A 17,841-nucleotide genomic window follows, 5' to 3' on the forward strand; every position below is an offset into this window, starting at 1 on the left:
TTTTCTTAAGGTTAATTGAAAACACCTGACCCACACATCTTTACAATAGTGTTGATGTTGATGGCTGTACAGAGGCCTTATACAAGTGCTTTCCATTAAATCTGGTGTATTCTGGGTCATTTGCAGAAATGCCCCATTGTTATCCAGTAGCTGAATTCTATTGCTCTCCTATTGCCACTTCACTCCTTCTTACTCCTTCTTACAGTCTTCGTGAAACCACGCACTTAATATACAGGTATACCAAAAAAAAAAAAATCTCCTATAGACACCATTTTTATCAAATAATTGAAATTTTTTGAAAAGTTCTTACCTTTTTGTTTCTATAATTGTAAAACAGTACCTTGTACTTGATCCCAACTAAGATATAATTAAAAATTTTTTAAAGCAAAATAATCCTATTGGGTTCATTTACTGTTTAAATGATTTTTAATAGGCTTAAGGTATGGAGATCCAAGTTATGGAAAGACCCGAGCATCTGGATAACAGGTCCCATACCTGTATCAAAATAGAAGCTTGGATGGTGATGGTTTGTTTTGCTGCATTAATGGTATAGTCTATATAGGTGCCTTCGGTGCTGTATTTAGGTCCGGTGCCACCCTTAATATCTAAATACGCCCCCGAGACCTAAATACGCCCCCAGATTGCAGAACTGAGGTCACATACACTGCATTGTGCAGCCTTCCCCCTCACCCTCCCAGCTCCAGCACTGGATTCTTGCAGAGACTTTCTGGCCAGGGCTGGGTCGCCCCCAAAATATAAATATACCCCGGGGCGTATATATATACAGTATATCTGCTTACAGCTGGACGGTAACCTGACTAGTTGTAATAAATTGACCAGCACTCATACATCAGATGTCATGCTAATACGCCATTTCATTTCCTAGGTGTGCTTTATCCCTGCATTTTGGTGTATAGGTGAGATAAGAATGTTATAAGTGCTTTAAAACTACAGTGAAACCTCAATTTTATGTCCCCTGATTTTAAGTTTCCCTGCATTTTACACCATTGTTTTGTGGTCCCACTAATATATAACACATAATAAACTCCCTTGATTTTACATTTTCCCAGATTTTGCACCATTGTTTTCTGGTCCCCTGAAAAACTTAAAATGGGGGTTCTTTTGTATACAGCTGTGAATCAAGCCTTTAATGGAGAACTAAGCCCTAAAAATTAATATGGTTAAAAATACTATATTTTATATTCTGTACTTATTGCACCAGCAACTCAATAGCAGCAATGATCCAGGACTTCAAAGTTATCACAGGAGTTTGAAAAGTGTCAGTGACACAAACATGCTCAGTGGGCTCTGGGCAGCTGTTGAGAAGCTAAGTTTAGGGGTTGTCACAAGTTATCAAGCAGAAAATCAGGTTTTACTGCCATATAAGCTGATGCTACAAGGCTAATTATAAAATTCTGATGCTAGTTGCACTAGTTTCAGAGCTGCAATGCAGTTACTGTATTTGTATTAATTATTAATCAGCCTTATATTGTGACATTTATATTCTATATATACAGTGTATTGTGAGTCAGTCCCTAATCTCGGGTAAGTGACAGCAGCATAGAAAATGTGCAGTAAATCAGCAGAAAAGGAGATGGGGGGCTACTGGGGGCAACTTGGGCTGGTACAGAAGCCCAAAATCTCTCATTAAATTCCTGCGTAGCTGCTTCTACAATTCTCCATATTTAAAATGTATAGGTTAGGACTAACATCTCATTACCTCCTTGTGCCAGTGGTCATATCTTAGCAACATTTTGTCAAACCTCACACAGAGTGGCCTAGTATTATTTACCATCGGCACATACAGCTTCCCAACATTGTACATAATGGCAGCAAATTATACTGTACACTACATGCTAGTCAGCTGCCCAAAGAATATCCAGCTAATTGAAAGCGTAAAGAACTGAACAAGGTGCCATGTCCTGGTGTCTGCCAATTTTGGCCATAATGTTATATGTGGTGCATGGCTTCATTATGAAATCCTTAAGGCACAATTAGGCAGATGTGCTGCCTTCAGCCTATGATCACAGGGGGAGGGCAAGGCTTGATAACCAAATGATCAAAAAGTAAAATCAGATGAATAATATTTGAATAGATAAAAGCATCCCATATTAATCTCTTTCTCTGCAGTGACAACTCATTTTCCACCAGGACCCATTTAAATAATGCCCCCTGTCCCCTGAGCTGTTATCAGTGTAAGGCTTGGTGCAGCTGATCTGGTCACAGCAGTGAGAGTGCTCAGGGCTTTGAGTTGCAGTCACATATCCTATGAATAGAGGCTAATTACAGTACAAACGCAAGCAGTAATAGAACACACACAGAATACCTGCAGGACTGATCTGTGCATGCTGGGAATATGGAGCCTCTTATACACTAAACTGCCAGTCCCATACTGGGTCTGTTTATTTCCTGAGAAGAAAGCACAAGTAGACAATGCTAGAATAGCCAGACTTTCATCCTCAGGGAAACTAAGAAGCAATACACTGAGGGATATATTGATCAAAGCAAAAATGGGCTCGTCTATGGGGCAGATTGCTTCTGCATGGAGTTTCCCCCTAATTGGTAATGCTGAGCCTTCCCCACAGCTGTGCCCTCTTCCCAAAGGGACATAGCTGCTGGCTTATTGGATGCAGCAGGAGCAATGTGCAAGTTGAAGCTCCTGTGCTCTCGTCTTGGCACACAAGCAGGGGCATAGGGGGCTAGAGTTGTTTTCTGAAGGTAACAATAGGCAGTACAGAGTATCAGCTCTTTATGGTGTCCCTAAAGGTTACAATCCATTAGTTCTCATTGCACTGAAAGCAAATAAACTGTATTAAAAATAGAATTTTGTCCCATAATTGTTTCAGTGTTGCCCAATAATGTAGCCCAGTTTATTATATATATATAAAGTCCAGGAATGGTGTACACAGAGACCTCCAGGTACTGCCTGGGTGCATGGTTAATATAACATAATTAGTAAGCACAAACAAACTGTACTCACAGGACTTGTATGAAGCAAAAAGTCCTGTGAGTGTGGTTTGTTTGTGCTTACTATATATACATATATATAAATATATATAAATATATATGATATTTCTTTAAATTGTCGCATGCATACAGCTGGATGGCATGGTGGGAGTTTTACAGCACCTTTGGGATTCTAAAAGAGGGGGCCAGACACACCAATAGCTAATAGGCTTTTAGCTTCCAGGTCTGAGAACTCATCATATCACTTCAATATTGTTCAGTATGTGCAATAAAGTAATGTTGGGGGAAGAAAAATCCCATTTTAAATGCATTGGCCATTTATTCAACTTTATTTGCCAAAATAAGCACCCACCGGTATATAACCAGGTTTCTTATGTTGCAGACATAAATCATTTGAATTTGTATTCTTGTTTGATTATATTTTTCTTTGGCCTCTTTTCATATGGGTAATAAAACTGCTGTCTGGTTGCTAGGATTATTAATAATTAACAAACCACGAGGATGAAAATAAACATCAAATGAACACTGAAAAATCATTATAATGAGAACCTTTTGCCATAAAACACATATGCAGCCCCATACACATTACTATTTCATATACACCACACAGTTTTTTGACAACATTTATTTTATACAGCTTTATAAATTGCCCCTAGGTGTGGGAGACCTGTTATAAATTAGGCTATAATGCCCTCTTGTGGCTGATTTTATAATGTTCTGAAAATGTATTTAGTGTAATACTGCAAGTTGTGGTTTTTGTAGTGTCTGGCATGCTGCATTGGTGTGTGATTTACTAGTGGGATCCCTGGAAGTACATTTTGTGACAGTTAATTCCAGGGCTTCCTTGCATCTGCATACCCTATACCTTATACTAAGCACATGAGTGCAATTAATCAGAGTAGGCTGAACTACAGCATTGTTGTACAGCACATGTATATGGCAAGTATATGCAAGAGCCTTTCAAGTGCAATGTGCATGGTTTGCTGGCAGAACTGTCTGGAAACAAGGACATAGTGGGCACAGAGTATGCAAAGCAGCTAAATACAGCAAAGAAAATGACTAGATACCTTTGCTTTAATTCTAGTTATTTATGTGTCCAGCTATAACATTCTCTTTAAATTATATGTGCCATGCATTGTCATGTTTCATATCTCAAACTCAAAATAGGTGTGGTTTGTAAAGTGCATGTGTAGCTGATATAATTACGGCTGGATGTCTATAAAGCTGGTGCTTGTTGTGTTACTTAGAATGCTACAAATCACCTGATATTGCCTCACACTGATATCAGGCATGGGAATCAAATAGAAATTGCCAGCATGAGAAATTGCATTGCGTGGTTCTTTTTCATTTACCTGTCACTTACCTTGTCAGGCATGTAAGAGACTGCAACCCAGGGGCCAGGACATGTTTTGCGAATCAGGAAAAAGTAAAATAGAGAACTGAGGGCATCTTTGGTGGCGCAGATCTCAGATAAAGGGCTGATGTCACCTTGGGCTAATAACGATTAAAGAAGCCCATTTAAAGAGGTGGTTCGCCTTCGCCTTCGCCATTATTTATTTGTTTTAGTTTTTGAACTATTTGCCTTCTTCTTGCAGTTTTTAAATGGGAGTCGCCGACCACAGCAGCCAAAAAACTATTTCTCTGTGAGGCTACAGTTTTATTGTTATTGTTACTTTTTGTAACTTTCTTCTCCAATTCAACAGTCTCTCATCCAAACCACTCCCTGGTTGCTAAGGTAATTTGGTCCCTAGCAACCAAATAACTGCTGAAACTCCAAAGTGGAGAGCTACTGAACTGAAAATAAAATAAAAACTTAAGACCAATTGCAAATTGTCTCAGAATTTTACTGTCTACATCATACTAAAAGTTAACTCAAAGGGGAACAACCCCTTTACTAAAGCAAGTTTTGTGTAGCAAAGTTCTCCTTTACAGTAGTTATTCATATGGAGAAGAAACATATATGTATCTAAAATAAGGGAAAGCTGATAACCACTGTCAGAGAGGATTTAAAAGCATGTGACTGCAATATGTTGTTTGTATGCAAGCCCAGGGGATTAAGTAGGATAATGTACACAACATTTAGTTAAACAAGAATCATGTCTGGTAAAGACCAGTGGAGGTTTAAGATTTGAAATAAATTTTAACTATACACACTATACACTGTATATATATATATATATATATATATAATTTAGTGGAGCCAAAGAACAAGACCTGCATGACTAGCAATAATAATGGGCAGCACTGTAATGCCTGGCAGCATGGTACCCTGGCAAGCCACTAGATGTCAGCAATGTTATAATATCATTACTGCCAGCATGCGTCACATGCTTGGCTGAAGCAGAATATGCACAGGCTGCATAGCAGTGTATTCACTTTGATGTTTAACACCTTCCCTTTGAAGAAGGGTTGAAAAAATCTAAAATAATACATAGAACATCATAATTTATTTTTATGTAGGTGTGATGATGTGATCCAGATGCTTCAGTGAATCTATTCCAGTGCATTGCTGCCCCTAGATGCCTGACCAGACATCAATATAACCCCAAATAGCAATTACATATTTACAAATAACCTTGAAAACACTAGAAATTTCCAATGCATGTTTCTTACAACAACATTTCTTTCATAAGGTGAAATGCTATTTTTGGGTTTTCATCCCCTTTAATGAAAACAATTTTGAAATAATGTTTTACTTTCTTGGGGGTGGGAGAGGATGCAATTTCAAATACAGTTAAGGTCATGCACCATAGATTTAGACTTGGGACATTTCCTCCAGCACTGGTAATACCCAAAAAAACATAGGTTTCAGCCTCCCCTCAGTACATCTGTGCCTGTCAGTCAGCAGAGGAAGTATTGAGAAGAGTTCAGTGCTAAATGCTTCTCCTGGAAATTCCACTACTCTTCATGTTTAGCATTGTGGATGTGTCAATGCTTGTGAATGCCAATGCCTGTATTATTGTAGTGTTCCAATTCCACTTTCAAATAGAGAAGGAATAGACACATGGTTCTGTTGTTGTGCAGTATAGGAGAAGCTACTGCTATTCAGTGTATAGAGTATGTGCAATGTGCATGTAGCTAACCAATGAACAAAAGCTTCATGATCAGGGGCAATTCAGTTCTGTCTGCTGCCTATCCTACTCAGACCAGGCTTAGGGGTCTGCATTGCAGTATCATGAAAAGTGCAATTATACTCTACAATATAAGATGACATTTTTTGCTTACAATAACAAAAATACAAACACCATAAATTTGGCTTATTTGCATGTATTTTCCAGCCCTGGAAATGTTCTGCTTAAAGCAAGTTTCTTGCCATATGATTTAATATAGCATAGAATTCTAGAATAGCAGCTCCTAATGTGGAACATTTGAGCCAAAGGGGTTCATATCTACTGCCAAATTCCCTGTTCTGCCAATGAGTTGAGTTACCTTAATTCATGTCTTCAGACATCGACCACATTGTGTTCTCTGCCTACAAATGACCCTTTATATTATTGCAGAATGGTGTAATGTAGCTAGTGTATTAATCTGAAGTGTTCCCTGATTGGATCCAGATTGCTTTATCTTTGTTATCTTTTCACATTCCTACGCCTCGCCCACGAGCTGCTGGGAACCGTGCTGCACAATGTGCTGATTTAGTAGCTATATGTGGAAATGGCTTGGAACCCAATGCAGGGACAGTAAGCAAAAAATACAAGCTGCTCCTATGTGTCATTTTATTGAATTCACTTCATTTTCCCTTTTTTTTTTTAATTTCAGCAGAGGTTGTTTATTTTATGGTTTGTGCTTGCCCGAGCTGTGATATGTGCAGGCACCCTGCAGATCAAAGTTCAACCCAGACTATTGTATTAAGTGGATTTCTAAGTAAGGCATGGCAATATCTGGGGAACCAATGGTAAGAAAGGGGCTCTATAAAAAGTTAATTAGAATTTTGCTTTGTGAAAATGTTGCAGAATTTGAAAATGTGCTGTGTAAGGGCGGTTGGGTACCCATGAGCACTTTCTCATTCAGTTGCTGTGTTTAGCATTTTGGCATGCTAACCATGTGTTGGTAGCAGTAAAAATATACGTATAGACCTAATTTTGGTTTTCCTAAAAAGACCAGCAGGTAAATGGGACCAAGCAAGTTGTGGTAAAATGGCTCACTGCACTGCACTGCACAAGGACAGTGATGTGATTTGGGCTCATAAAGTTTTTTATTATCAAATGGGGAAAATACATTTCCCACAAAATTCTCTAAAAATCATTTCAAATGTCTTTAAAAGAGTACATATTATGGGATATTTTACATACAATTTGAAAGGATCTTTTTACTTTTTGATAAATAGGCCTTCAAGTGCAAATGAACCTGGTGTAACCTGATAGTTGTAGTTCTGCAACATCAGGGGGCCCAATATATATAACATAGCAACACGAGTGCAAAACATTTCTTCTTCACTTGCTTCCATTCATATAGTGGAAGAGGACATTTTGCTTGACATTACAAAGGCATTATCTGCAAATTACAAAATTAACAGTACCACCAAACAATGTTTTGCTGTTTATATGAAATGCCAGAAATGCAAGCAATAATGGAGTTCTGAATTTTCAAACCTACATGAAAGCAATGCTTATGTTTGCGTGACCAGGCGTTTCGCACATTATGAATGGGCCCATTACACATTGCATGCAGAGGCCATAACAAAGCAGGGATGTAGCGCAGTACCTTAGGGATATTATGTTGTGCTTCAGCGACCTGGAAAAAAATCCTGGCAAGATTTTGTCTCTAGAACATGGCAGCTACTGTTTTTTTTGCAGCTACTATTTGTTTTTCTTCTTATGTATTTGCTTAATAATGCTTTAGTAAGTGAACTAGTTATAAAATCTAAATGGAAGGTATGTTAGCTCTGAATTGATCTTGTCCAAAGGATATTTTGTAATCAAGAGAAATGCAGGATGTTTAGGGGCCCTCAAATTTTGGGCAAAATAGTATGATAAAGTAGATAGCGATGCATAGACCTTTGAAATACAGGTATGGGACCTGGAGTTTTCAGGATAAGGGGTCTGTAATTTATTACACCATACTTTGCTGAAAAAAAATGTAAACATTACACACACCCAATATGACTGTTTTACCTTCAATTAAGATTACTTGTATCTTAGTTGGGATCTGAGCTGATTGCTCAGCTCCAATGTAAACAGCAATGAAAATCTAAATCTATTCATTGCACAGATTGGTGTTATTGACCTTATGGGCAGCCCCCTTGGAGGCTGTTAGTGGCATGATAGTTACTTTAGCGATACTGCGTGCAGCACTTGTAGCAATGCCAGAAATGATTGTGTGTTTGATACAAGAAAATGATTCCTTGCTTGATACAGAAAAATGATTTCTTGTTCGATGCAAGAGAAAATGATAAAATCAATTGCTACCTGCTAAGTCTGTTTGGTGTAGGGCAGAGAGAAAACTGAGCTAAAATGCGGAGAAACTAAGCCAATGAACACGTAATATGCTTTATGTGGGAGTCCTACGCTAGCTTTGTGCTAGTACTAGTATAAGTCATTCTGATCTCACTGGTGCTTAGAATACACAGTTGTATTTTTGTGCATACAAGCCAAAGTCTAAAGGAATCCAGCTGGCACATTGCAAGCAGCACCAGGGGCACTATAACCCTCAAAGCCTCTAATTCTGCAGCAAAATATCCAGAACAGACACATATTTAGGAATAATTCAATTTTAGCCACTATCACCTGGGTGTTGTACTGTCTGTGTCACATTTACACTAGACTGTTAGAAAGTATCTGCTGACTGGTTGCTCTTGAGTACAGGTATGGGACCTGTTATCCAGAATGCTTGGAACCTGGGGTTTTCCGGATAAGGGATCTTTCCGTAATTTGGATCTCCATAATTTAAATCCACCAAAAAATTATTAAAACATTAATTAAACCCAATAGGATTGTTGTGCCTCCAATAAGGATTAAATAAATCTTAGTTGGAATCAAGTACAAGGTAGTGTTTTATTATAATAGAAATAAAGGAAATCCTTTTTTAAAATTAGAATTATTAGTTTTTAATGGGGTCTATGGGAGATGGCCTTTCCGTAATTTGGAACTTTCTGGATAATGAGTTTCCGGATAAGGGATCCTATACCAGAACTAGCAGGAGAGGGTGGTTCTTGAACAATTACCCAGCTGTGTCTGTGGGTAAACATAAGGGGGTTCTTTATGTTAGTCTGTGGGTGTGTTGCTTTTTGTTGCAGCAACAGATGGGTTACATCAGTTGGCTTAGCTTGTTTGTATGGTAGGTTTCTAAGTACAGGCCATCTAATTTTTGATAAATGATTTAATTTTTCTATGTAATAAGATATAATAAATCCTTATTGGAAGCAAAACAATCCTATTGGGTTTAATTATTGTTTAGATTATTTTTTAGTAGACTTAAGGTATTGAGATCAAAATTACAGAGAGACCTCTCATCGAGAAAACCCCAGGTCCCGAGCATTCTGGATAACAGGTCCCATACCTGTAATAATAGTCAAGAAGACCAGAGGCCTTTCAGAAATGTATGCAGTGCTATAAATGCTTAAATATGAGTGTATAGATGCATCTATAAATTGTGCATGAAATCTGGGGCAGATTTATAAAATATCAGAGTGCTGAGAATTTATCAACTTTTTGTTGGCTTCTAATTAATGACACATTTGTCAGAGTCACTTTGTAAGAATGTGTTTTGTTGCAAGTAAGAATTAAGTAGTTTTTTTTAGTGAAAGGTAATAATTGTTGCTAGCATTCAGTAAAACAATATTGGGGAACAATAAATCTACCCATAGTAACCAATCAAATATTTACTTTTGTATTATAACTTGTAGGTGTCTGTTCAAATCTAGTTGCTGATTGGCTGCTATAGAAAGATCACCAGTGATGTATATGCATATACAGTGGAGATAAATATCACTGGTGATCTTTTCTATTGCAGCCAATCCGCAACTAGATTTGAACAGACACCTACAAATTACAAAACAAAAGGAAAGATATGATTTGTTACTATAGGCAGCATCACTGGTGATAATTATCTCCAGTGTTGTTAAACCTGCATACATTTTTCTGCAGGCTTACTTTGCCATTTTAGGCTTGACTTGCTACTGCCTCTTGCTGGCTGGTTACAAATTTCAGTTATTGCATCATAATCCCCTAACAAGAAGGCAGATGTGATGTGACATTATTTGTTTCATGGCTAGGAATAACCCTATGTATTTACTTATTTATATACAATAAATCTAGCTATTACCCTGTCCGGAGTTATGATAAATACAATAGAAAGTCCCTAAATTCTAAATAAATACAGTTTTTAACATGCCTTTAGAACTTAAATCAAATTATGATTAATATTGATAGGAAAGCTTTTAGCATGTTTTAGATGACCCTTTTCTAAGCAAATTTTCAATTGGTCTTCATTTTTCAAGTTTGTCAAAGGATTAGCCTTTCTATTCTGCCTCCTTCTACCTTGCAACAGAATAGCTATATGGTTGTCAGGGTTGCTGACCACATAAATAAATAATCAGATTGGTTTAAAGATTTTAATTTTACTGTTATTTTGTATTGCTTTCTTTTCAAGTCCTCTACTATTCATCTTCTAATCTGATTTCTTAATTGCTGCCTGTCTGCTAGGCTATTTAGGCCTTAGCAACCTGATAACTGTTAAATATCCAAACTTGACAGAAACTTGACAAAAAATGTAAATAATTCAAAACTCCTTAAAAAATTGTGACCAGTTACATATGATTTTACAATACTCTACATTATATTAAGATCATTTTGAGGTGAGCTGCTCCTTTAAAAAAACAAAATTTTTCCCTTGACATTTATACAAGTAGAACTGAAAGCATTTGGAAGTGTTTGTTTCTTTTTTGTAACCGGCTGAAATCCCTCTGTGAGTCACTTATTCTAAAAAAGGCCTATTTTACTATTTTGCTTGGAATGCTGCATTTCTATAAGTTGGAAATTATTTGGTAGATTGTTCTCTGTACAGGAAAAGGAGAATTGCTTTCATGAAGTGCATTTAATATTGAGGCCCATTGAAAGAAGTGCCTGTGTATAGCTGAATAATATTTTGAAATCATATCCTGCCCCCACAACCCTCAGCCGCCCAGCTTTGCACACTCCACGTTTCCTGATGATTAAGTCACCGAGCAGGAACAGTAATAGAAATATGGATCAGAATACATCCTGTTCTTTCATTTTAATGAGTTGTCGGCGTGTGGCAATAAATAAATCTCAGCTATATACTTTATTTGAAAGCTGATTAAATGGTTTGCAATAGTAAGATTCCATTTATTTGACTTTAAATAGTGATATGTATAGGCAGGCATTCAACATGGTCTGTTAAAATGTGTCATTAAGGTGGCTGTACACAGGACAATCCTTTACTAATGATTGTCTAAAATTAACAAATGGATACCACATGAATGGACCATATTTTAAATAGCCCCCTATATATTGCTCTCTTCATTTGGGACAACACCCTGACCAATCATAACAGCAGAAATTGAGCTGTGCTTCCTCTCTACTCCCTACTCATCTCTGCTGATGCAATGGGCACTAGCCAACATGCTGCTTTTGCAGATTCAGTTCTGAGACCTGCGTGAATGACGAATCAATCAACATCCATGGTACACAGATATCAGTCTGAATTGTCTGTACTGTAAATAAGAGGAAATGCAAACTTAATCAGTCACTTTTATGAACAAAATTCCAAAGTGTGACTGCAGTGTTTCAAAAGGTGCAGTAGTTTGTAATACCTTGTGCTGTATTTGTAACAAATGTGCGCTAGAGAACATTCCATTAAAACAATTTGCATATAAACAGTCATCCTCCAAAAGGAAACACCTATGTAAAGGGCAAAACTTTACTTGTGGTTCCAGTAACTTATAGCAACAAATAAGCAATTAGCTTATTGTTATGCATCCAAGAATATCTAGGAGAGCAAATAGCAGGCCTTCAGGCAGTGTTCTTATACAGTAGCTGGCACAGCTATACATTTTGCGAATCCAAAAGCTCTGAGCTACTAGACCAGCGATCTCCAACCAGTGGCTCATGGTTTTGGTTGCATAAAAAACATGTGCACTGCTGAACAGAACCTCCTGTAGTCTTCCAGTCCATATAGGGGCTACCAAATAGCCAATTACAGCCCATAATTGTCACCCCCAGGAACATTTTTCATGCTTGTGTTGCTCCCCAACACTGTATATATTTATCTGTGGCTCATAGGTAACAAAAGGTTGGGGATCCCGATACTAGACGGAGGCAAACATTTCCCTGTTGATATGTAACTTCCAAAGAGTATTCATGCAATGCATCCCATTGTTTTTTTCCTCTATGAAGTCCTTGGGGACCTTATTTAATGGTGCTACCTGCTCACACCCTAGATTAATACGGCCACCCTGCAGATTCGGATCTGCTCTGTTAGTCCTGCAATATGTGCTACAAATGCTAAACTTCTCTCAGTGTCACCCAGGTGCCCCCCTGTGACATATGTGGAAATACAGAAATCTTAGTACAATCTAAGCTTTGTCACATACATCCAGATGTACAATGGGAGCATGATGGGTAAAAGTGAGTTTGCCTATTTTGCCATAGTTTGAAAGCTCTGGCGACCTCATTAGCCTGAATGAATTGTTCTTTAATTTTTGAATGTTGAAAGGCATAAGAAAGAATAGTTTTTTTGTGATATTCTAAATTGTAGAACAATATAAATAAACTTGAATGACTGTGTTCATCATCAGTTATCCCCTGACTTGACCTTATACACTTACCCGATATCACAATAGGTCTGGGTGTATAAACCAGCAGGAGATGTTAAAAAATGAGTGCACTCACCAAGCTTCATAAATGGCCCAGGTGCCTCAACCCAAGCCCATAGCTTGATGTGGTTCATACCAACATATGTAGGAAGCAAGGATTTTGTTTGCCCTTTTCTTAATAATAAAATCTATCTTTATTCCATATGATTAAAAGACACATTGAACAATGTTTTGTAACATATAGAATAAAGCAAGCAGTGCTTGCTTCCTACATATATTGTTAATTGTAATGTAGTGATGGTGTTTGTCTGCGCTCCAGCTTTTCATATTCCTAGCCCACACTCTTTATCTATAACACTGGTAAAAAATTAAAAAGCCTGTTTTAAATAGCTGTATGTGGTCAGAGGCAATGCCTTTTGTGAGGTTTTAAAGAGCCTGTAGGATAATAGAATGATCTGTCCTAAGGTAGCTCACATGTTGTGCTTGTGTAACTGCAAATTAACAGGAAAGAATGTGCTGTTCACTAAGGTATAAGCTCATATTTGCCTGCCAATTTTAAAGTAGAGAAAGAACAACATTTAATGAAGGAAATTAAATGTCTTATCCATCACATTTCATATTGCTATTTAAAACTGCAGTTGTTTAATGATTTAACGAATTACTGACACATTCTCAACATCATCAGAAGTTGTTAGCATTGCTGTCTCTCAGTGGTAGGGTCCTTGTTTTGATGTTTTGTGTAGGTATGTTATCCCTGTCTCTGTGTGGGTGGGTACTCCATTTTCCTCCCACACATACAGGCAGGGTAAGTGGCTCCTGATGAAATTCTAACATGTATGCATATTTAGAATTGTATGGGGAATGTAATAGAATGTTTACCCAGTTCTAGTCACCCATAGTAACCGTTCATATGTTTTTAGACAGGTATAAAACAGCTAGCAGGGCACTCAGAAGTTAAATGTTTTATTTCTATTTCATATTACCCAATATGTTGCATCCCACAATGCATTGGGGTTAAAACTCATTGGGTAATATGCAATAAATATAAAACATTTTGAGCCTCTGATTGCCCTGCTAGTAGTTTTATTTCTTGGGGATCTCATAGGTGACCCCTGCAGTGAGCATCTACTAATTTATTTGAATGATTATGGAGTGCACCTCCAACTATATCTTGTGTTTTCAGACAGGTTACCAGTAATGATACCTGCTTACTGGTTGCTGTGTATGACTGGATTTTATTTCTTTACTGGACTTTACCCCCTTAGACTGCAAGCCCAACTGGTGCAGGGGCTGATGTGGATAGTGACCCATCTCTCTAAAGCACTGCTTCATTAATGAAGATTAATGCTATTCTGTGTGGCTTTTTAAGTATTTTTGATAGCGATGCACCGAATTCAGGATTCGGTTTAGTATTCGCCCATGATTCAGCCTTTTCCAGCAGGATTCAGAGTCCTGGCCGAACCAAATCCTAAAAATCTCATGACTTTTTGTCATGTTAACGCGGAAGTGGAAATTTTTTTAATGTGCGCTTTGTGAGTATATTCTAATTTGGATTCAGTTCCGTAAAATGCCACACCTGCCCTGAAAAGTTGCTGGAATGCCCTAAGATGTATGCAGTATAAGCATTTTAAATAAGAAATACTAATGGTTCTCGTTTTGGATATACCAATGGGTAGCGGCCATTGGAGAACCTGCACTATTAGCATATTAGATGGGCAGGTCAGGAACTGGTATATGGTGATAAACAGTGATGGTGGCATGGCAGGTTGGGTTGGTCCAGGTATGGAGAGTGTGGGTGCATTACTATTGCACAGGGATACCCAACATTTAGTTATTGCTGAAGGCTCCTTTAAAAGTTTAAAGCTAATTAGAATGTATGAGTCAGTTCTACCTAACTGCAATCTGCCTAGAGCAGAACAACTGAATTGACCCCAAAAGTGCTATTAAGTCAACAGGGGAGATAAGTCATAAGTGCTGATGTTTAGTAGTTTTTGGCTTGTCAGTTGTTTTGCCGAGAGCTAGCTGCCTGCCTGTCTTTTGAGCTGTCCAGGTAGCTCTGCTTATATATGAAACGTATATAAGAAATATAAATTGATTAAATACAGTCTGATGCTTAATTGAGAATATAATGTTATTAAAATATATTTACATAAATATATGGTAAAACAATATTTACACACAATCAGTATTTATTCTGGAGTTTTCCAGAACTATATTGCAAATGCAGTTTTAGATCTATATATCTATTGCTTTGACTTTATTTTCATGTAAACCTCCTTTTTTAAGGGTATTGGAGATGGATACATAGGGAAGTGTTCCTGCCCCCAAGAGCTTATATTGCACATATAAAGGCACTCATGGGGTTAAAGCCAACGTGTTGTGTTTTTGCCTACATATGCAATTGCTTGATTGACTGCATTTCTGTTACTGTCCAGGCAATCAAACAGGTGAATCCTAGCGAAAGCAGAATCAATGCGTGTGTTTAACAGCCATCTGCAGGCTGTGCTATCTGACAGCTTTATGCAAGCTCATGGGTGCTGCAAGCCGATCGCTACAGATGAACACAGGATTATTCAGAATGCTCCTCTGTCTCCTCTTTCCATGGCGGAGAATAATGCTTGTTAGGCGCAGGTGAACCGGACATAGCTGGCCCTGCTTTACATTAGAGCTGTAATAATGTAATTAAAGAGAAAGCAAAGGCAGGGGACAGAGGGAAGGAAGCAAGTCATGTGTTCAGTGTGAGGCAGTCCTAGCAGCAGAAACAGCAGCAAGTCATTAAGTCAGACTGCACCATTTTTATCCTTACTCTGCGCTGAGGTGCTTGTGGAATTTAAAAGAGCTCAGCCACCCCCACTGACTTCACAGAGGTGGCTTCTTCCTGGCTTTAGTCAGAGGACGCAGGCTGTGCTGAAGGGTCCCACAAGACCTCTGTGCTAGGGTGAGGAGTTAAAGGGTGGATTGTCAGCTGGTCTGAAGCTTTGCCTTTATTTCTAGGCAGCACAAATCTGGGAGGGTGCCAGCCTGTTTTTAATGTTTTGCATATCTCTTTTTATATATTTTTCAATGACACCTGCTGTGTGTTGGGTGCAATTGTGTCTGCACTTTAAGGGCATTGCAATGCTCTGTTGAATTGTGGATGCTTACAACGACCTTCCATTTATTTCTGCGTTAGAGGATACAGTGGCAAGTCCTGACTACAAATCCTGGTTGGAAGAAAAAAAAACATACTGTATAGACATATATACATATATTGGATTTTCCTGTGCTAAGTGATAGGATCTTAAACCTGGTGGTTGTCTTCTCAAAATGGCTCATGCTGCTGCTTCTATTAAAAAAGTGCGGGACCTGGAGCTGCCTACCATTGATGAGAAGGAGAAAGAGAGGGAAAGGAAGAGGCGTAAGATCTCTAGGGAACGTATGGATCGCAAGCGCAAGGTATGAAGATTGCCCATGTTATGTTCACCACAATCCCATATCAAGTCAAGCTTTCCTTTTATTTGCTTGATTTCCTTACATACCCTTCTGCCAAACCAATATCCCTACACATGTAAGGTAAGGGGTTAAAGCAAACCTTCCAGTTGTAAAACAGAGAAATAAAAAATGATTGCATTTACTGTACTACAATGACATAATATTTAAAGCAGTCACTGACAAGCTGTCATGCTGTTCTTCCCACTATTGCTCTTCCTGACAGAGAATTCAGTGGGGCATGAAAAGTCTGCATCTTTATAGAGACCCCACCTTGTGCTAGCTCAGTGGTATCAGCTGGCCATCATGCCATTGCAGAACAGCTGTGGCTATAGCACACTCCAGCTTTCTGTACTATATGCATTGCAGAGACTCAGCTTTATTTACTTCCAGCCTTTTATTCTAAAGAAATACTGATCATAAATATCCTTGAGGCTTTTGCTGCATTCTCATCGGAGTGCTGTGCTGCGATTACTAGGAAAGCACAAAAAAACCACAGCATTTCTTAAACCAACATCATAATGTCTGTGCCATGATTTAACCTTACATTGTAGTGACACAAGCAGTGTGGAACATATGAAGTGATGTTACAGTACCTTCCTTTAGACTGGAGTGACATGGGGTTGCAGAGCAAAACATCAGATGTTGGGATTTGGATTCAGCTGCCTGTGCATAAAGCTCTGATGCTAGGGAATCTTTGGATATGAATGATGCATCAACATTCAATTATTGATAGTGTTGCCTCTGCAGCACCAAACATAGCTAATCCTGGATGTCTTGACTTAAGTTGGCTGCTTGTGATTTTATATAACATTTTATTTTATTTCCTTGGTAGAAATGTACTTTAGATATGTTGTCATTTTGCAAATTGAATTTGTAGCGGTTAAAACAGGTTCAACAGTTGTAAAATAATGATAATATGACTCTATTGTATTTGTGTTTTTATACTACATCCTCTAATTATTATTTGTGAGAGTGAAAAAGGGATTTTAGAATAGAAGAAATAAATCCATATGTGCCCTAAATGTGTCACTTTCCAAACCTTTTATTCCAGTATGTGTCAGATAAAGACATTCCCAAACACAGATATTAATTCAGTTTGAATTATCCTAGGGAATATGCCTCCAAGTAAATTAAAATGCAGTGACAGCTTTTCAGCGCTTGCAATTTCAGTAAATTGCAATTTCAGCAACCGGCTACAATGATAGGGCAGGAAAAGACAAATCTGAATTGAATTCTCACATTCAAACTATTGCTTGTAATTGTTTTGATTTTTTTCACGTACAAAAGTACCCTTATTAACACTGTTAATATAGTATAATATAGGAATAATGAAGTTGGGACATACTAACCCTATGCCATGACAAAACTAAGTGGTGTGTGTGTGAACATGTGGACTGAAAATAAAAAAACATGTGGCCGATATTGTTAAATAATGTATAGTGTTCGCTGTATACCACTGCCTGCTTGAAAAACTGGCCTAAACTGTCATGTTAAAGAAGGCAACTTATCACTGGTGTAAATTTTTTGTATTTGTGTGGAACCAAAGTGCCAAATAATGTTCAGCTATATTTTACTATTAAGAAGTGGACAGGAACCCCACCACAATCAATTTAATTTCTATTTACACT

The 17,841-nt window shown here is 37.9% G+C and overlaps 1 protein-coding gene across 23 annotated transcripts in view; it reads left to right on the forward strand.

Moving 5' to 3' along the window:
* Positions 1-17,841, forward strand: part of ank2 (ankyrin 2, neuronal) — a 284,604-nt gene that overhangs the window by 141,462 nt on the left and 125,301 nt on the right. For 4 of the 23 annotated variants that reach the window (XM_031902940.1, XM_031902943.1, XM_031902959.1 and 1 more), the window contains exon 1: positions 15,584-16,177. The exons of 16 other annotated variants lie outside the window; for them this stretch is intronic. In XM_031902940.1, the coding sequence (XP_031758800.1) occupies positions 16,049-16,177 (129 nt within the window). In that variant the 5' untranslated portion in view covers positions 15,584-16,048. Of the gene's footprint in view, positions 1-15,582; positions 16,178-17,841 lie in introns of those variants that run through there. 3 more of the 23 variants (XM_031902843.1, XM_031902952.1, XM_031902849.1) reach the window with 1 other exon arrangement.

This window comes from Xenopus tropicalis, chromosome 1, assembly GCF_000004195.4.
Source record: "Xenopus tropicalis strain Nigerian chromosome 1, UCB_Xtro_10.0, whole genome shotgun sequence".
Lineage (NCBI taxonomy): Eukaryota > Metazoa > Chordata > Amphibia > Anura > Pipidae > Xenopus > Xenopus tropicalis.